This window comes from Eptatretus burgeri, chromosome 1 (assembly GCF_056783735.1).
Source record: "Eptatretus burgeri isolate ZD-2024b chromosome 1, Ebu_testis_v1, whole genome shotgun sequence".
NCBI lineage: Eukaryota > Metazoa > Chordata > Myxini > Myxiniformes > Myxinidae > Eptatretus > Eptatretus burgeri.
Genome location: NC_140961.1, coordinates 77,610,490 through 77,631,923, shown reverse-complemented (window position 1 = coordinate 77,631,923; position 21,434 = coordinate 77,610,490). Strand labels below are relative to the sequence as shown.

General features: G+C 45.8%; 1 protein-coding gene across 2 annotated transcripts in view; it reads left to right on the top strand.

Annotated features, from left to right (window-relative positions):
* The first annotated feature begins 20,121 nt into the window (after nt 1-20,121).
* PAWR (pro-apoptotic WT1 regulator) overlaps nt 20,122-21,434 on the top strand; it is a 116,423-nt gene continuing 115,110 nt past the window's right edge. Inside the window, exon 1 of one of the 2 annotated variants that reach the window (XM_085889050.1) lies at nt 20,122-21,063. In XM_085889050.1, the coding sequence (XP_085745176.1) occupies nt 20,614-21,063 (450 nt within the window). In that variant the 5' untranslated portion in view covers nt 20,122-20,613. The remainder of the gene's footprint in view (nt 21,064-21,434) is intronic. The other variant, XM_085889059.1, reaches the window with a different exon arrangement.

Genomic DNA, 21,434 nt, shown 5'->3' with positions numbered 1-21,434 from the left:
AAAATCTTCAGTTGAAAAATGACTTATTTAATTAGGAGAAAAAAACATTACCATCAATATCTATATATTTTTTCATTTACAGATTCAACTACCACATTTTTTTACATTATAGGTAATTTTAAAATGATCCTTAACTACTATTGAATGAAATGTCATTTCACCTGATATAGTAACATCCTTTATTTCATCAGGATTTACATCTTAAAGGTTGTTGAAAAAAATACAAATTTCTCCTTGCATATGACAGATGGTCTTATCTTTTCTTTCTAAGGCTTCATCCATAAGGTTTTTATTTTTTGATACTTTTTCTTGTTTCATTGCTTTTTCTACTTTTGAATATATTACCAGAAGGAGAGGAGAAACTTTTGTTGGAGATACTTTAATTGATGTTCTTCCAGATACACTTAAAGCTCTTCCACTGAAGGAAATTGAAGAACTCATATTATTCACAATAATTGTTTTTATCCAATAGTTGTTATATTGATCTTTGTTCAATTTTACATCCTTGACATATTTCTCAGTATCTTTTACGAGCCTATGACCTGATGTATTATGATGCTAACAATTTGTATGGGTGGGCTATGTCTCAATCTTTACCTTATGGAAAACTTAAATGGGTTCAAGAAAAACATAATGAAAACGTTTCACTTGACATTGTTCTCTCCTCTCAAAAATAATTGGATGAAGCTGAAGTTGGATATTATTTTGAGGTTGATTTAAAATATCCAGAAGAACTTCATCACAAATATGAAGACCTACCTTATGCCCCTGATAACGAAAGTCCAAGAAAAGAATGGTTAAGTGATTACAAAGTTATTTAATACAAAAGGTAAATCTCCAGAAAAACTACTTACAACATAAAATGATAAAGAAAGTTATGTTTTGCATCAAAGGAACTTGAGACAATATTTATCTGCTGGGTTGAGAGAGAAAAATTCTTCGAATTTTGAAATTGAAACAGTCATTGGTTAAAGAAATATGTTGATGTTAATACAAAAAGGAGAACAGAAGCAAAAACAGATTTTGAGAAGGACTTTTATAAATGAATGAATCATGCTGTATTTGGAAAGACTATGGAAAATGTTAGGAATTGACAAAACATAAGACTTTCTACAACTTGGAAACAGGCTTCAAAGTTAATTAATCGACCAAGTTTTGAACGAGCGGAGGTGTTTTCAGAGAACTTTTGTGCTATTCATTTCGAAAAAGAGAGTGTTGAAATGGATAAACCTATTTATATAGGAATATCAATACGTGACTTGTCAAAGTCGTTAATGTTTGACTCTTACTTTAATAATTTAAAATTAAGGAATAAGGATAATGTGTCATTGTTATATATGAATACAGATAGTTTTATATTAGAAATTAAGACGAATGATGTGGACGAGGATATGATTGATAATATTGATATGTATGATACAAGTATATTATAAGTCTGATAGTATGTTGTTTTCATTTAAGAATAAAAAGGTTATTGGTAAGTTTAAGGATGAGTTGGGTGGAAAGGTCATGAGTGAATTTGTGGGTTTGAGATCAAAGTCTTGTGCTTTTACATATATTGATAATAATAACATTGATAGGTGTGATAAGAAGCACAAGGGAATAAAGAAAAATATAATCAAGGAAACAATAAATTTTAAACATTATGACAACTGTTTAACCTTAAAGAAGGAAGAGTACAGAAAAATGAATACAATAAGAAGTTAGAAACATCAATTATATGCAGAAGAGATAAATAAGAAAGCTTTAGGAGCTTTTGATGATAAAAGATATATTTTAGAGAATGGAATCAAGAGTATCCCTTATGGTTATAAGTACAAGTGTTCAGGGGCGTCGTTTTACTGATTTATAAATGATATAACCAAGCAATAACCAAACCAAAGAGTGGAGATGTCATCAGCCTTGGTATTTAAATGGGAAATATAACGAATGTGAGAAATATCAAATAAGTCTTATTGAAAAAATAACTGGGGTAAAAGTAAATAAAGCAAATAAGCGAATAAATTTAATTCCAAATAAGTTGGAGGATGTCAAGAAAAGAATTAATATCCTTGAATGGACTGAAAACTTTGATGGTTATCAATTGAACAATGGAAAAACAATTTACTGCAATCTCAAAATGATATGTGGATCAGGAGGCGGTCAAACAAGAGCATGAAGAGAAGTTTATCATTTCTGCTCAACAAAGACACATCAACCAATAACTAAGTTCTGAAATAATATTTGTGAATATACTCAATGGTGATGAATGAAATTGGAAAATTAATTTGTTACCTCGAGTAGAACATGGACAAATATTCGTTGGATCACTCTTTGAGTGGAATGAAAATATAAAAGGAAATCAGTAAGTCTCAATTTAAGATGTGCTCAATGGGCCTTGAGTCAGAGAGTCAGGGGGTGGGGGTGGGCGTGGGGGGGATCATTCTCCTATTTGAGGTTTTTTGGACCTTGAGGCAGTCTCAATTTAACATGAGCTTGTATGGGAGGGGGAGAAAATCAGTCTCAATTTAGCATTAGTTTGTATGGGGGGGGGGGGGGGGAATCAGTCTCAATTTAACATGAGCTTGTATGGGAGTGGGAGGAATCCGTCTCCTCTTTTAACCTTATGAGCCTCGAGTCAGAGAGTTTCCCCTCTTCATTTGTATGGGAGGGGGAGGAATCGGTCTCCTGTTTTGGGTTTTTCCGGGGTTTATTCAGAGAGTTTTCCCCCTTTTCCCCATTCATTTGCATGGATGCCTTAGAAACCCCATCTATCCTCTACTCATATGTATATATATATATATATATATATATGTATATATATATATATATATATATATATATATATATATACATACATATACACACACATATACACACACATATACACACATATACATATTACATACACACGAATTTATACACACACACATATTTTCACATATATTCACACATATACATAATGTGAGGCCCGGCAAGGAGGAGTGATGTTAGCGACATTTTTTTAATGATATGATTATGATAGGCTCGGATGATAGGGTAAGGGTTAAAATAGTGCTACATGGCATTAACTCTAAAATGGCCGATGTGTCCCTTACATCACTCCTCTTTGCGGCGCCTCATATTATATACACATTTTTCCACACATGTATGTATATATATATATATATATATATATATATATATATATATATATATATATATATATATATATATATATATATATATATATATATATATATATATATATACACACACACACACAGATATGGCCTGTCGCAGCTTAAGGCCCTGTCACACCTTGACGTTTTAGCCAGCGTATGGCAAGGTCTCAAAATGTATGTAAAACGCTAAAACAAAATGTACGCTGAAATATTGATGTTTTAAAAAAATTTGGGGCGTATAATAACGTGTTGGATGTATGCATGACGTATTAGTAACATACACAGAACGTTTTAATCACATATAGATAACTTATACCAACGAATGCTGAGCGTGTTGTCGGCGTTCACAACCTATGCCCAACGATAGACGAACTTATGCATAGCGTGCGGTAGCGTATCGCCGACGATCACGTGGCATAGGCTATTCATAGGCTGCGGCTCGACGATACAAATCATAACCGCACAAGACATCGAAGTGTGAAGCCGCTGTCACACCTTGACGTTTTAGCCAGCGTATGCCGACGTATGAAACATTTGCCGAACCAAGCTGGCACACGTCGAATACGTTATGGGTAAGTTTTGTATACGTTAATAGCACGCTGGCATACGTCGTAGTACACTGGCATCCGTCGTCATACGCCGTGTACGTCGAGAAATTTTCATCATGTTGAAAATTTCTCAACGTACTCGACATATGACACACATTCCACATACGCTGGCATAAGTTGTAGGCACGCTACGCGATCGTTGACACACATCGACATACGTCACTTGTACGTTATTCATAAGTCGAAACACGTCAATGTAATGGTTAGCGTCAGTGTTCCAGACTCCCTGGTTTTTTTTTAATTTTATTTTATTTTTTTTCTTCGGTATGACGGTGATGTTGACACTTCCATTTCTCGTGCGGTTATGATTTAAATCGTTGTGCGGCAGCCCATTAATTACATTATATTATAACCGCATCCCCATCTCCTTGAGATGCTGATCAACCTGCTGCAACCATGAGGCACGTGGTCGGCCCATTGGCCTCCTCCACTCACGAGGCTCCCTCGCTAAGAGAATATGGTAAGCAGGATCAGCATCAGGAAAACGAGCCACATGCCCATACGGCTGCAGCTGACTCTCACGGACGATGAAGGAAACAAATCTCATTTGAGTCTCTCTCAGCAACCGCTTGTTGAACACAAAGTCTGACCAGCGATAGCCAAGGATTCTCCACATGGACATCGGAGCAAAGGAATTAAGTCACTGTCTCAGATCCCAAGTCAGAGTCCAAGTCTCACGTTCGTAGAGCAAGACTGGAAGCACCCAGGACCTGAAGACTCGGACTTTCGTCCTCCCACACAGGTACCAGTGGCGCCACACTCCATGCTCCAGTAAATCCATGACTCCCCAGGCCGGACCCAGATGTCGATTGACTTCTGGCTCACAGCCAGCAGAGACATGAATATCACAGTCAAGGAAAGAGAATCTCTCTGTGACCTCAACATCTTCACCACAAACGGGTACAGACAAGATAGCAGCATCCAAGATGTCATTGAAAGCCTGGATCTTAGTTTTGACCCAAAAAACCCGTAATCCCAGTGGCTCCATCTCCTCATTCAGCACCTCGAGGGCCCCCAAAAGGATATCTAAAGTCTCTGCAAAGATGAATGCATCATCGTCAAAATCAAGGTCAGAGATCTTGGCATTCCCAAACGATGCGCCGCAGCTTGATCTCTCTGACATCCTCCCCAAAATCCAGTCTATACAAGCACTGAAAGGTGTGAGGGCCAGTACACACCCCTGATGAACTCCAGTAACAACTGGAAATAAGTCAGAGATGGTACCACCACATCTCACAGCACTCTCAGTACCAGAGTATAGTTCAGATATCAGATCGATCAGTTTTAGCGGCATCCCACGAAGACCAAGAATCCTACAGAGGATATCCCGATTCACTGAATCAAACGCTTTACAGAGATCAACATCGGCTGCAAGCAGTCCCTGCCGAAACTCTCGCCTGCGTTCAGTGAGGACCTGAAGAGCAAGGATACGGTCAATCGTTGACCTCATTGGTGTAAAGCCTGACTGCTCTGAACGCTGGTGCTCAAGCAGATGGTGGCGAACCCTATCAAGAATTATCTGAGCAAAGACCTTGCCCGGCACTGAGAGTAACGTCACCCTTCGGTAGTTGTTGCAGTCTTGGCGATCAGCCTTCCCTTTTCAGAGAGGGACAACAAGGCCCCTCTTCCAGTCGGTTGGGATGATGCCTGTGTTCCAGGCAGAGCACAGAACTGCATGCAACGACATGAGTACAGCATTTTCACCAGCCTTGAGAAGTTCAGCATGAATGCCACAGATCTCTGGAGCTTTATCCCATTTCAACCGGTTCACCGCAGCGTGTGTTTCCACAAGCGAAGGTGGACCACAGTTGATTGGAGGATCAGCAAGAGGGAGAGTAACACACCTGATATCCAACTCGTCAGCCGCTCAAAGTAACCAGCCCAGCAGGCCTTCACTTCAGACTCCTCTGTCAAGAGCCCACCACCGTCCGCTGTAGTTGCAGTACACCAAGGAATGGGCTCGGAGGAACGCAATGCGCGAATTCCCCTCTAAGCAGGACGAGAATCACTTGACCGCAGGTGATGTTCATCCCCCTCACAGATCCCTCGCACCCCGGCCTCCTTGTCCACCTTTAGCACACGTACAGTTTTACACCTCAGCTCTCTGGTGAGCTCTGTTCTGCCATTCAGCCTGGCCCTGTGACTCTGGTCAATGGTATCCAGTGCCTATTGAGAGACAAAATTATTCTTCTTCCTACATTTGAGCTCCAAAACATCCACCAACAACATCATGGACAGCAGTCTTGAAGGCACTCCACAGCTCTTCAGGATTCCCCAAAGCACACAGACCCCCCCCCCTCAAGTCCCCACTCAGCCTGTTCTGAAACTCCTCAGTTACCCTCTCATCCTTTTACTTGCAAACATCCAGCTTAGGCTGGGATGGTACCATTCTCCTGGATTTAAGGTGCAACTTAAGAGTTGCTACAACAAGCCGGTGGTCAGTATTGGGGAACTGAGCACTCTGGTAGACCCTGCAATTCCAGATCATCCTCCAGTGACCATCATCGAGCACATGGTCGTTCTCCTTTGCCACACTGCCAGCGTTGGAATACCAAGTCCAGCAATGAGCCTGTGGGTGCTGAAACCATAAACCATCCAGCTTTACTCCCTGACTTCTTACAAAGACAAGGAGCTTATCGGTATTCTGGTTCACAGTTCCAGACCCATGGGGACCAACACATGTCTCATAACCATCCCTATCAGTTTCATTTGATGCAATGAAATCCCATCTCGCCCGGAGCACTGAGCAACCACACACTCGAGCGTGACATTGACTGCGTCCTTCATGGTGAGATCACTCGCCTCAGTCGGAGCATATACAGAGACCAGGGAAATGACTCCCAGGGAGTGACGAATCTTTTGTCTCATAATACGCTTGTTGACCGGTGTTACTTCAATTATCATTGGAGTCAGCTTGTTGGACACAGCAACAGCGACTGCTTGCGCACAGTAACCATCAGAGCGACCAGACCAATAGTAGGTGTACCCACCCACCATGATCTCGCCACAATCAGGTCTCCGAACCTCGGAGAATGCTCCTATAACGATGCCAAACGCTTGAGCTCAGGTGATAACAGAGACAGGTAATCATCCTCTCTTAGGGTTAGGACATTCCAGGCACCCACCCAAAGGGACCTCCTCAGGTGAACCCAAGGAGACCACCGTCTGGTGGACGACACCTCCACACCGCACACTACCACAATCTGACCCGGGAAGGTGACCCCGTGGTTTTCCTCCTTTCATCAAAGAGTGTGGGTCCCAAAGGCTTTTCCCTAATCCCGTCATCAGTTGAGCTGCCCTGCTGCACAAGAGGTACTCCCACCGAGTGGGTTTTCAGATTTCTTTTTGCCTTTTGTATGCTTTGCGGAAAGAAGGGTTTTACAGTGGCCGCAGTGCAAATCCTGCCACCAATCTCCGAATAAAAAGTAACCTAACTGCAGGATGACATCCACAGACACAGTTGGGCACTATTTATGGATGGCCGTTCACATTCAACTAACTCGACTGGGAGTTCTGTTCCCTCTTGGTGATATCACAAAGTGCCTCATCAGGAGTCATGTAGGCACTCGCGATCAACACTGCTCTCGCGAAATTTGGAACGGCCAACAACTGCCCGTTGAATCGTTTCCTTGTCAATGCCAATCACGAAAAATCCCTCAGCATCTCGTCCAACGTGGCACCAAATTCACAATGATCAGCAAGCCGGTGGCGGTCACTAACAAACTCAGACACTGACTGACATTCCTTCCTCCAGTGTGTGTAGAACTTGTCCTGGGACACAATTTTCCTGTGGTTTAGCTTGTCGTGTGTGTTCACGATCTCGATAAGTTCATCATAACTTTTGGCAGTTGGTTTATCAGGGGAAATGAGGTCATTCATCAGGGCCACACACACACACTGAGTGTGTGTGTGTGTGTGTATGTGTGTGTGTGTGTGTGTGTGTGTGTGTGTGTGTGTGTGTGTGTGTGTGTGTGTGTGTGTGTGTGTGTGTGTGTGTGTGTGTGTGTGTGTGTGTGTGTGTGTGTGTTGTGTCACGACACACACTGAGCAGACTGCCCGGCGATGATCAGTATCCTCACGAAAGCTGCCACCATCATGTGAGTGGTGAAGTATTGTTCCAAACAATCGGCAAAATCTTCCCAGTCTTCATCTGGTTGGTACTCCAACAGAATCCACACGGATGCCATTGTGAGCATTGCCAAAATGAGCAATGCGTCAAACTCGTCCCCAATTGTGACTTATCTGCACAGGATTAAGGGGTGAAAAGCAAGACAACACCCAATTCGGACCAACACGCATATTCCTCCTAGTCCGCACACACTGCGCACGCGTGTTCGGGTAACTTCACACAGAACATGTCAGTATCCTTCCTATATTCTCTTTTGGATTGCCGAGTTATGGTATTTTTTTCACGAGCCTCTGTTTACTTCGATACTGATATGAATCCAATTCCAGTTCCATAATTTTGAAACCAGTGAATGCCTTCTTCTTCTCCTTTATAGAATTCCTTATCTCACAACGCAACCACCCTGGTCTCCTTCTGTTTCTCGTTTTACACCTCATTGCAATGTACTTACTCTGCAGTGATTGTCCTGTTGTTCGAGTCTCCCATTCTACATCACCCAACTCTCGACTCATACCCTCAAGGTTTACCTTCCTGAAATCTCGTAGCCTCACCATAATATCCTGAACTCTAACCCTTAACAGAATCTTTGCACACACAATGTTATTGTCACTTGCTCCTAAAAGCTCCCGACCTCCACCTCTTCCACCATATTGGGATTGTTATTTAAAAAAGGGGTCTTACACTGCACTCCCCCTTGTGGGCTTATCTCCAAATTGGGTTTAAAGGCAATCCTCGATGAGAATTACATAAATTTTTAATTACTACAGGGTGAATGTAGTCACCCAAACATGTCACCCAGTCCAGCATCTGTCTAACCTTCTTCGTTCATCTATTATGAATATCCTTTTGATAAATGGCAGGTTGTGTTTTTTGTAACCTTTTTTAAATGTGTGGACCCCTTGACACAAAGCCTGGAAAAGCAGGGACCCCCTCTGGGGACATGCTCCATCCCAGAATACATTTCTTGAATGTAATCTAATGTTTTATTATTAAATGCACATTAAAATAGAGAAATTATTTGAAAAGTGAAAGTCATAGCTATTCTCACTATTCCATTGAAGCAGCTCTTCATATGTTCTCACCTTCTTTGGTCACTTTTTTTTGCTTTTCTCCGGCAGCTTGACCCTTTCTCCTGATTGGAAATTCATCCGATGATAAAATGTATTGCGCAGATAATCTCGGAGGGTACTAAGATATTGACACAAATGTACAGGCTTGATGAGCCGAATAGCCGCCTCTTGCATTTAAGTTCCTTCCAGATACCCCAATAGGTGCGTGTGGTACTTTTTATCAATCATGCTTTCAACAATACGTATGTAATTCCTTCATCTCTCTGTATTATCTGTGTCTTTATTTTCTATTTTGTTTGCTCATTTGTTTATTTAAGGGTAAATAGTTTGGAATTGGTAGTTTATATATTGGTAAAAATGTAATTTATCAATTGAAAAGGGTCGTGACCTTTGTACTTGATAAATTAGGCAGCTATCATCACGTGATTGCTGATATGTCATGTGGTGCACCCCCCCCCCCATATTAACAACACCACCTCTCCCCTTATCCCCTATCTGCTTTGGATACTTCCTGCCCACAATGTGTGTATACCTTTCCATCGACCCAGTTTGTCTTGGTTAATATGTTGTTGTTGTTTCGCACATATATACAGTGCCTATAGAAAGTCCACACCCCCTTTCAAAATTTCGGGGCTCTGACTGGGCCACTCAAGGATATTTATCTTTTTGTTCGTTAGCTACTCCAGTGGAGCTTTGACTGTGTGCTTCGGGTCGTTGTCATGCTGAAAGGTGACCTTCCGTCCCAATTTCATCATTCTTGCAATGGGCAGCAGGTTTCCCACCAGATTTTTCTGTATTTTGCTCCATCAATTTTCCCTTCTGTCCTGACAAGTGCCCCAGTCCCTGCTGATGAGAAACATCCCCATAACATGATGCTGCCACCACCCTGCTTCACAGTAGGGATGGTGTTCTATGAGTGATGTGCTGTGTTGGGTTTGCACCAAACGTAACGTTTTGCATTTAGACCAAAAAGTTCCATCTTGGTTTCGTCAGGCCACAAAACATTTTGCCACAATGCTTCAGAATCTTCAGAATGTTTTTTTGCATCCCTCAAATGGGACTCAAGGTGGACTTTTTTGAGTAATGTCTTCCTTCTTGCCACCCTACCATATCGGCCACACTTGTGGAGTGCTTGGGATGTTGTTGTCACATGCAGGCGGTGACCAGTGTTTGCCATAAAGGCATGCAGCTCTTTAAAAGTTGCCATTGGCCTCTCTTTTCAGTCCTCTCCTTGCTTGGTCATCCAGTTTGGAGGTCCAGCCTGATATTGGTAGGGTCTTGGTGGTACCATACGCCTTCCACTTCTTAATGTTTGTCTTGACTTTGCTCCAAGGGATATTCAAGGGTTTTGAAATATTTTTAAACCCATCCCCTGATCTGTGCCTTTCCACAACGTTTTTCCAAAGGCCTTTTGAAAGCCCCTGGTTGAGTCTTTGCTGTGAAATGCACTACCCAGCAGAAGAAACCTGCAGGAACAGCTGATTTTATTCTGAAATAATTAGAATCACAACAATTTAACGGTGGGGGGGGGGGAGGGGTGGACACTTATCCAAACACGATATTCTAGTTTTGTCTTTCAATTAATTTTCTGTAATTTGTAGAATTTGTTTTTCCCTTGGAAGTTGTAGGTTATGATGTGTAAATAAAGGTGGAAAAAGTCTGAATTAATGCAATTTAATTAAAAGCTATGAGGCAACAAAAGGTGAAAATTTTAAAAGGGGGTGTACACTTTCTCCAGGCACTGTATGTGTTGATTTAAAGGTAATTAAGAAGAATACATGTGTTATTCCGTGGTTACTCTTTGTTGACTTGGCTGCAAACTGTGGGATTAGTGCTTCACAGACAGGACGTTGCATCAAAAAGTGTCTCGTCCAAAGTGGCACTAAATTCACAATGTTCAGCAAGCCGGCGGAGGTCAGCAACAAACAGAGGACAGCCGTTATCGTAGGAGCGATGGACATAGTTTTGCTTGTCGTCGTGATGGTGAGACAGGTGTGGTTCATGGTTTTAGTTCAGTGAAAAAAAATCTCAAAATAAATGATTATTTGTTTTTCCAATCTATTTTGTGGATACTTATAAACTCAATCTGCCTGGTGTTGGCTCAATGGTTAGGGCGGCGGGCTTTGGATCCTAAGGTCCTGAGTTCAAATCCCGCTCAGCTGTTGAATTAATACCAGGTGGGGTTAACTCTGCCTGCCATCCTTCTGAGGTCGGCAAAATGAGTGCCAGCATGCTGGTATACTGTGGCGGAGTGGCGACCCATCCAGGATTGTGCCCAGTAGCCAAGGAGACTGCTGAAGCAGCATCAACGCCCTGCACAGAGTATGGTCCCAATCTCCTCCTCCTGTATACTTAATGGGATGTGCTCAAGGACCCTGAGTTTCCCATTGATTTAATCTGCTGCATTTGAACCCATCTATTATTGCACAGCTTTCATGCTTTATTCGTCTACAATGAACATACCTTGGTTTTGTTTTCCGTGGTTTTGCTGTGGAGGTACCGTGGTGTTGCCATGGTGGTACCATGGTTTTGCCAAGGAGGTACCGTAGTTTTGCCATGGAGGTACAGTGGTTTTGCCAAGGAGGTACAGTGGTTTTTCCACTGAGGTACTGTGGTTTTGCCAAGGCGGTACTGTGGTTTTGCCAAGGAGGTACAGTGGTTTTGCCACGGAGGTACAGTGGTTTTGCCACGGAGGTACAGTGGTTTTGCCACTGAGGTACAGTGGTTTTACCACTGAGGTACAGTGGTTTAGCCATGGAGGTACAGTGGTTTTGTCACTGAGGTACTGTGGTTTTGCCAAGGAGGTACTGTGGTTTTGCCAAGGAGGTACAGTGCTTTTTCCACGGAGGTACAGTGGTTTTTCCATGGAGGTACAGTGGTTTTGCCACGGAGGTACAGTGGTTTTTCCACGGAGGTACAGTGGTTTTTCCACGGAGGTACAGTGGTTTTTCCACGGAGGTACAGAAGTTTTTCCACGGAGGTACAGTGGTTTTGCCACGGAGGTACTGTGGTTTTGCCAAGGAGGTACAGTGGTTTTGCCACTGAGGTACTGTGGTTTTGCCAAGGAGGTACAGTGGTTTTGCCACGGAGGTACAGTGGTTTTGCCAAGGAGGTACTGTGGTTTTGCCAAGGAGGTACTGTGGTTTTGCCACTGAGGTACAGTAGTTTTTCCACAGAGGTACAGTGGTTTTGCCATGGAGGTACTGTGGTTTTGCCAAGGAGGTACTGTGGTTTTTGCCACTGAGGTACTGTGGTTTTGCCAACAGGTACTGTGGTTTTGCAACGGAGGTACAGTGCTTTTGCCACGGAGGTACAGTGGTTTTTCCAATGAGGTACAGTGGTTTTTCCACGGAGGTACAGTGGTTTTTCCACGGAGGTACAGTGGTTTTTCCACGGAGGTACAGTGCTTTTGCCACGGAGGTACAGTGGTTTTGCCACGGAGGTACAGTGGTTTTGCCACGGAGGTACAGTGGTTTTTCCACGGAGTTACAGTGGTTTTGCCACTGAGGTACAGTAGTTTTTCCACGGAGGTGCTGTGGTTTTGCCACTGAGGTGCTGTGGTTTTGCCTTGGAGGTCCAGTGGTTTTTTCCACGGAGGTACAGTGGTTTTGCCATGGAGGTACTGTGGTTTTTCCACTGAGGTGCTGTGGTTTTGCCACGGAGGTACTGTGGTTTTGCCAAGGAGGTACAGTGGTTTTACCACTGAGGTACAGTGGTTTAGCCATGGAGTTAGTGGTTTTGCCACTGAGGTACTGTGGTTTTTGCCACTGAGGTACTGTGGTTTTGCCAACAGGTACTGTGGTTTTGCCAAGGAGGTACAGTGGTTTTGCCACGGAGGTACAGAAGTTTTTCCACGGAGGTACAGTGGTTTTGCCATGGAGGTACTGTGGTTTTGCCAAGGAGGTACAGTGGTTTTGCCACTGAGGTACTGTGGTTTTGCCAAGGAGGTACAGTGGTTTTGCCACGGAGGTACAGTGGTTTTGCCAAGGAGGTACTGTGGTTTTGCCAAGGAGGTACTGTGGTTTTGCCACTGAGGTACAGTAGTTTTTCCACAGAGGTACAGTGGTTTTGCCATGGAGGTACTGTGGTTTTGCCAAGGAGGTACTGTGGTTTTTCCACTGAGGTACAGTAGTTTTTCCACAGAGGTACAGTGGTTTTGCCATGGAGGTACTGTAGTTTTGCCAAGGAGGTACAGTGGTTTTGCCACTGAGGTACAGTGGTTTTGCCATGGAGGTACAGTGGTTTTGCCACGGAGGTACAGTGGTTTTTCCACGGAGGTACAGTGGTTTTGCCACGGAGGTACAGTGGTTTTTCCACGGAGGTACAGTGGTTTTTCCACGGAGGTACAGTGGTTTTGCCACAGAGGTACAGTGGTTTTGCCACGGAGGTACAGTGGTTTTTCCACGGAGGTACAGTGGTTTTTTCCACGGAGGTACAGTGGTTTTGTCACTGAGGTACAGTAGTTTTGCCACGGAGGTACAGTGGTTTTTCCACGGAGGTACAGTGGTTTTTCCACGGAGGTACAGTGGTTTTTCCACGGAGGTACAGTGGTTTTGTCACTGAGGTACAGTAGTTTTTCCACGGAGGTACAGTGGTTTTGCCACGGAGGTACAGTGGTTTTGCCACGGAGGTACAGTGGTTTTTCCACGGAGGTACAGTGGTTTTTCCACGGAGGTACAGTGGTTTTTCCACGGAGGTACAGTGGTTTTGCAACGGAGGTACAGTGCTTTTGCCACGGAGGTACAGTGGTTTTTCCACGGAGGTACAGTGGTTTTTCCACGGAGGTACAGTGGTTTTTCCACGGAGGTACAGTGGTTTTTCCACGGAGGTACAGTGGTTTTTCCACGGAGGTACAGTGCTTTTGCCACGGAGGTACAGTGGTTTTGCCACGGAGGTACAGTGGTTTTTCCACGGAGGTACAGTGGTTTTTCCACGGAGTTACAGTGGTTTTGCCACTGAGGTACAGTAGTTTTTCCACGGAGGTGCTGTGGTTTTGCCACTGAGGTGCTGTGGTTTTGCCTTGGAGGTCCAGTGGTTTTTTCCACGGAGGTACAGTGGTTTTGCCATGGAGGTACTGTGGTTTTTCCACTGAGGTGCTGTGGTTTTGCCACGGAGGTACTGTGGTTTTGCCAAGGAGGTACAGTGGTTTTACCACTGAGGTACAGTGGTTTAGCCATGGAGTTAGTGGTTTTGCCACTGAGGTACTGTGGTTTTTGCCACTGAGGTACTGTGGTTTTGCCAACAGGTACTGTGGTTTTGCCAAGGAGGTACAGTGGTTTTGCCAAGGAGGTACAGTGGTTTTGCCACGGAGGTACAGTGGTTTTGCCAAGGAGGTACTGTGGTTTTGCCAAGGAGGTACTGTGGTTTTGCCACTGAGGTACAGTAGTTTTTCCACAGAGGTACAGTGGTTTTGCCATGGAGGTACTGTGGTTTTGCCAAGGAGGTACTGTGGTTTTTCCACTGAGGTACAGTAGTTTTTCCACGGAGGTACAGTGGTTTTGCCATGGAGGTACTGTAGTTTTGCCAAGGAGGTACAGTGGTTTTGCCACTGAGGTACAGTGGTTTTGCCATGGAGGTACAGTGGTTTTGCCACGGAGGTACAGTGGTTTTTCCACGGAGGTACAGTGGTTTTTCCACGGAGGTACAGTGGTTTTGCCACGGAGGTACAGTGGTTTTTCCACGGAGGTACAGTGGTTTTGCCACAGAGGTACAGTGGTTTTGCCACGGAGGTACAGTGGTTTTTCCACGGAGGTACAGTGGTTTTTTCCACGGAGGTACAGTGGTTTTGTCACTGAGGTACAGTAGTTTTGCCACGGAGGTACAGTGGTTTTTCCACGGAGGTACAGTGGTTTTTCCACGGAGGTACAGTGGTTTTTCCACGGAGGTACAGTGGTTTTGTCACTGAGGTACAGTAGTTTTTCCACGGAGGTACAGTGGTTTTGCCACGGAGGTACAGTGGTTTTGCCACGGAGGTACAGTGGTTTTTCCACGGAGGTACAGTGGTTTTTCCACGGAGGTACAGTGGTTTTTCCACGGAGGTACAGTGGTTTTGCAACGGAGGTACAGTGCTTTTGCCACGGAGGTACAGTGGTTTTTCCACTGAGGTACAGTGTTTTTTCCACGGAGGTACAGTGGTTTTTCCACGGAGGTACAGTGGTTTTTCCACGGAGGTACAGTGCTTTTGCCACGGAGGTACAGTGGTTTTGCCACGGAGGTACAGTGGTTTTTCCACGGAGGTACAGTGGTTTTTCCACGGAGTTACAGTGGTTTTGCCACTGAGGTACAGTAGTTTTTCCACGGAGGTGCTGTGGTTTTGCCACTGAGGTGCTGTGGTTTTGCCTTGGAGGTCCAGTGGTTTTTTCCACGGAGGTACAGTGGTTTTGCCATGGAGGTACTGTGGTTTTTCCACTGAGGTGCTGTGGTTTTTCCACGGAGGTACTGTGGTTTTGCCAAGGAGGTACAGTGGTTTTACCACTGAGGTACAGTGGTTTAGTCATGGAGTTAGTGGTTTTGCCACTGAGGTACTGTGGTTTTTGCCACTGAGGTACTGTGGTTTTGCCAACAGGTACTGTGGTTTTGCCAAGGAGGTACAGTGGTTTTGCCAAGGAGGTACAGTGGTTTTTCCACGGAGTTACAGTGGTTTTTCCACGGAGATACAGTGGCTTTACCACGGCGGAACAGTGGTTTTTCCACTGAGGTACAGTAGTTTTTCCACTGAGGTACAGTGGTTTTTCCACTGAGGTACAGTGGTTTTTTCCCACTGAGGTACAGTGGTTTTCCACTGAGGTACTGTAGTTTTGCCAAGGAGGTACAGTGGTTTTTCCACGGAGGTACAGTGGTTTTTCCACGGAGGTACAGTGGTTTTTCCACGGAGGTACAGTGGTTTTTCCACGGAGGTACAGTGGTTTTTCCACGGAGGTACAGTGGTTTTTCCACGGAGGTACAGTGGTTTTGCCACGGAGGTACAGAAGTTTTTCCACGGAGGTACAGTGGTTTTGCCATGGAGGTACTGTGGTTTTGCCAAGGAGGTACAGTGGTTTTGCCACTGAGGTACTGTGGTTTTGCCAAGGAGGTACAGTGGTTTTGCCACGGAGGTACAGTGGTTTTGCCAAGGAGGTACTGTGGTTTTGCCACTGAGGTACGGTAGTTTTTCCACAGAGGTACAGTGGTTTTGCCATGGACGTACTGTGGTTTTGCCAAGGAGGTACTGTGGTTTTTCCACTGAGGTACAGTAGTTTTTCCACGGAGGTACTGTAGTTTTGCCACTGAGGTACAGTGGTTTTGCCACTGAGGTACAGTGGTTTTGCCATGGAGGTACAGTGGTTTTGCCACGGAGGTACAGTGGTTTTTCCACGGAGGTACAGTGGTTTTGCCACGGATGTACATTGGCTTTTCCACGGAGGTACAGTGGTTTTGCCACGGAGGTACATTGGTTTTGCCACGGAGGTACAGTGGTTTTGCCACGGAGGTACAGTGGTTTTGCCACGGAGGTACAGTGGTTTTGCCACGGAGGTACAGTGGTTTTGCCACGGAGGTACAGTGGGTTTGCCACGGAGGTACAGTGGTTTTTGCCACGGAGGTACAGTGGTTTTTACCACGGAGGTACAGTGTTTTTTCCACGGAGGTACAGTGTTTTTTCCACGGAGGTACAGTGGTTTTGCCACGGAGGTACAGTAGTTTTTCCACGGAGGTACAGTGGTTTTGCCACGGAGGTACAGTGGTTTTTCCACGGAGGTACAGTGGTTTTGCCACGGAGGTACTGTGGTTTTGCCACTGAGGTACGGTAGTTTTTCCACAGAGGTACAGTGGTTTTGCCATGGACGTACTGTGGTTTTGCCAAGGAGGTACTGTGGTTTTTCCACTGAGGTACAGTAGTTTTTCCACGGAGGTACAGTGGTTTTGCCATGGAGGTACTGTAGTTTTGCCAAGGAGGTACAGTGGTTTTGCCACTGAGGTACAGTGGTTTTGCCATGGAGGTACAGTGGTTTTGCCACGGAGGTACAGTGGTTTTTCCACGGAGGTACAGTGGTTTTTCCACGGAGGTACATTGGCTTTTCCACGGAGGTACAGTGGTTTTGCCACGGAGGTACATTGGTTTTTCCACGGAGGTACAGTGGTTTTCCCACGGAGGTACAGTGGTTTTTCCACGGAGGTACAGTGGTTTTGCCACGGAGGTACAGTGGTTTTGCCACGGAGGTACAGTGGTTTTGCCACGGAGGTACAGTGGTTTTGCCACGGAGGTACAGTGGTTTTGCCACGGAGGTACAGTGGTTTTGCCACGGAGGTACAGTGGGTTTGCCACGGAGGTACAGTGGTTTTTCCACGGAGGTACAGTGTTTTTTCCACGGAGGTACAGTGGTTTTGCCACGGAGGTACAGTAGTTTTTCCACGGAGGTACAGTGGTTTTTCCACGGAGGTACAGTGGTTTTTCCACGGAGGTACAGTGGTTTTTCCACGGAGGTACAGTGGTTTTTTTCCACGGAGGTACAGTGGTTTTTTTCCATGGAGGTACAGTGTTTTTGCCATGGAGGTACAGTGGTTTTGCCACGGAGGTACAGTGGTTTTGTCACTGAGGTACAGTAGTTTTTCCACGGAGGTACAGTGGTTTTGCCACGGAGGTACAGTGGTTTTGCCACGGAGGTACAGTGGGTTTGCCACGGAGGTACAGTGGTTTTTCCACGGAGGTACAGTGGTTTTTCCACGGAGGTACAGTGGTTTTTCCACGGAGGTACAGTGGTTTTCCACTGAGGTACAGTGGTTTTTCCACGGAGGTACAGTGGTTTTGTCACGGAGGTACAGTGGTTTTTCCACGGAGGTACAGTGGTTTTGCCACTGAGGTACAGTAGTTTTTCCACGGAGGTGCAGTGGTTTTGCCTAGGAGGTCCAGTGGTTTTTTCCATGGAGGTACTGTGGTTTTTCCACTGAGGTGCTGTGGTTTTGCCAAGGAGGTACTGTGGTTTTGCCAAGGAGGTACAGTGGTTTTACCACTGAGGTACAGTGGTTTAGCCATGGAGTTAGTGGTTTTGCCACTGAGGTACTGTGGTTTTTGCCACTGAGGTACTGTGGTTTTTTCCACTGAGGTACTGTGGTTTTGCCAACAGGTACTGTGGTTTTGCCAAGGAGGTACAGTGGTTTTGCCAAGGAGGTACAGTGGTTTTTCCACGGAGTTACAGTGGTTTTTCCACGGAGTTACAGTGGTTTTTCCACGGAGATACAGTGGCTTTACCACGGAGGTACAGTGGTTTTTCCACTGAGGTACAGTAGTTTTTCCACTGAGGTACAGTGGTTTTCCCACTGAAGTACAGTGGTTTTTTCCCACTGAGGTACAGTGGTTTTTCCACTGAGGTACTGTAGTTTTGCCAAGGAGGTACAGTGGTTTTTCCACGGAGGTACAGTGGTTTTTCCATGGAGGTACAGTGGTTTTGCCAAGGAGGTACATGGTTTTTCCACTGAGGTACAGTGGTTTTTCCACTGAGGTACAGTGGTTTTTTCCCACTGAGGTACAGTGGTTTTTCCACTGAGGTACTGTAGTTTTACCATGGTGGTTCCAATTGATGTCGTACTCCTTGTACGTGTTCTATTTGGGTTCCTGTTCTGGATTTAAATTGTTAAAGGTTAAAAAACAAATCACATTTTTCTCGCCACTCTCTCGTATCCGAGTCCATCGACACGACAATTGGTACAGCAGGTTCTTTCAAAGGTCCTGGTCTGTGGTATGGAAAGCCTGGTCTGCGGTATGCAAAGCCTGGTCTGCGGTATGCAAAGCCTGGTCTGCGGTATGGAAAGCCCGGTCTGCGGTATGGAAAGCCCGGTCTGCTTTATGCAAAGCCTGGTCTGCGGTATGGAAAGCCTGGTCTGCGGTATGGAAAGCCCGGTCTGCTTTATGCAAAGCCTGGTCTGCGGTATGGAAAGCCTGGTCTGCGGTATGGAAAGCCTGGTCTGCGGTATGGAAAGCCTGGTCTGCGGTATGGAAAGCCTGGTCTGCGGTATGGAAAGTCTGGTCTGCGGTATGGAAAGCCTGGTCTGCGGTATGGAAAGCCTGGTCTGCGGTATGGAAAGCCTGGTCTGCGGTATGGAAAGCCTAGTCTGCGGTGTACAAAGTCTGGTCTGCGGTATGGAAAGCCTGGTCTGCGGTTTGCAAAGTCTGGTCTGCGGTATGGAAAGCCCGGTCTGCTTTATGCAAAGCCTGGTCTGCGGTATGGAAAGCCCGGTCTGCTTTATGGAAAGCCTGGTCTGCGGTGTACAAAGTCTGGTCTGCGGTATGGAAAGCCTGGTCTGCGGTATGGAAAGCCTGGTCTGCGGTATGGAAAGCCTGGTCTGCGGTATGGAAAGCCTGGTCTGCGGTGTACAAAGTCTGGTCTGCGGTATGGAAAGCCTGTTCTGCGGTATGGAAAGCCTGGTCTGCGGTATGGAAAGCCTGGTCTGCGGTGTACAAAGTCTGGTCTGCGGTATGGAAAGCCTGTTCTTCGGTATAGAAAGCCGTGTCGAATTCGTCATTTTCGACATTTCACAGGTGTCACAGGTCATAACCCATATGACAGCAAGGTCGTGTCGTGCCATGCTTGTGTATTTAAATAAATCCATTTAATCATTTCCGAATGAGGCCTGAAATACCATCTTTCCTTCACTTTGGCTTCATTCTCTCGTTTCGTTCTCCGAGGGGGTGGGGGAGGGGGGGTCAAAGGTTAAAATTGGACGCGACGTTAAGATTTCTTGTTTTGCACAAAAATTTACGTGACTGCAGCCTCTCGAGGCCAATCCAGGTAAACTTGTTCTGGGCCGCTGCAGGTGTTCCCTTTGAGTTTACAGGTGCTTTGGGGCGGGGGGAGGAGTCATTGCATTTGAATTCCTTTGTGAAAGTCTCTGATTGTCGTCATGTTTGTTGTACATTTATTTGTTGTACATTTATTTGTACATTTGATTGTTGTACATTTACTCTCTCGAACCACGAAACCAACAATCTGAGCTTGAAGCGGACTCGTTCCAGCCTTGAACGTTGATTGGTTCTTCCGAAAGTGAAACATGTCCGACCCAGTTGAACACGCGATCTCACCGAGGGTTAAATTTAGAAAGCCATTGTGACGTCACGTCACGTCATCGTCGTACCTTATCATGTAACAAGCGCTGTGAGGAATGTGGGCCAAACGGCGAAGTACAGTGACGTAGTCCTTGCTCACCTCCGGCCACCATGGCGTCACCATGCCAACGGGGAGTACAAAAGACGCGCACGTGGGACAAGTTGCGCAAGTTTACCGTCATACGGACAGCCATTGATGCAGGGTGTCCGTCCACGAAGGTCGTCGTGCCGAAAAATCTCTGTGAAATCACAGTCATTACGAACTGCCAAGAAAGGACGCCAAAGGTTGCACGAAGCGGTGAAATTTTTGGGCGGGAATGCGGGTAGGAGGGGGAATGAGAATGAGGAAGAGGAGGAGGAGTTGAGAAGAGCAAACAAAAAGTTTTCAAAGTTTCTCAGCCTCGACGTGGGACGTCGCGCACAGTGAGGACCAGGACCCATTGTGATAAAGTCTCTGTCGCGTAACAAACGAACTCGAAAGTATACCGACGGAGTGCCATTTTGCGCGGGAACGGTTAATTTGCGCGGAACCGTTGAAGGTGGACCCACAGTGCATGTTGTGTGAGTAGGTCGAACGGGTCAGCACCTTATGGCGAGTGGCGGCGCCGCGGGGTTCTTGGAGGAATGGAAAGCAAAGCGGGAGAAAATGCGTGCCAAGTCGTTGTACGAGTCTGGGGTCGGCACCGGGGGCGCACCGGGTCAACCGGCGCGGAACGGCACGGATGGCGGCGCCGAGACGAGCGTGACCGCCGGAGATCGTGGGTCAACGAATCGGGGCGCGACGGGACGACCGGGCGAGCGCAAAGCCGAGGACGAGAGCAGAGGCCAGGCTCCGATCTGCGGCTCTTCTCGGGACGTGGAGCCGCGGGTGTGCACCACCGGAGCCTCGACCAGTCCGCAGACCTCGAGTCCGTCCCCCGGCAGTCGCGAGAGGAAGACCATGGGGGCGAGCGCTCGGAAAGCCAAGGGTAAGATGGAGAAGAGGAAGATGCGGGAAAAGCGACGCTCCACGGGGGTCGTGAACCTCTCGGCGCAGGAGGTGAGTGTTTGTTCATCAATATTTACACATTATTCCGTTTGTCCACTGTCCATTGTTCACCCGTTTGTGACGAAGTGCTTGAGCTCATGTTTTGCTCTTTTCATCACGACGGTGTTTACAGACCACGAGCGAGAGAGACAAAAAAAAATTCCCCGTCGTTTAATAAGAGTTTATGGAACTTTTTATGGCCCTGACGTCACAATGCCCTCCTTGCATCATCGCTTGCAAACGATTAACTTTGCCCGACCGTGGTTTTGATGATGTTCAGAGACTCTTGCGGAACAGCTTTGCATTATGGTGCTTGTATTATTCGGAACAAAATTATTGGTGAGGTCGTGGTGTTAGTCGGGGAGAAGGACCACGCTCTCATT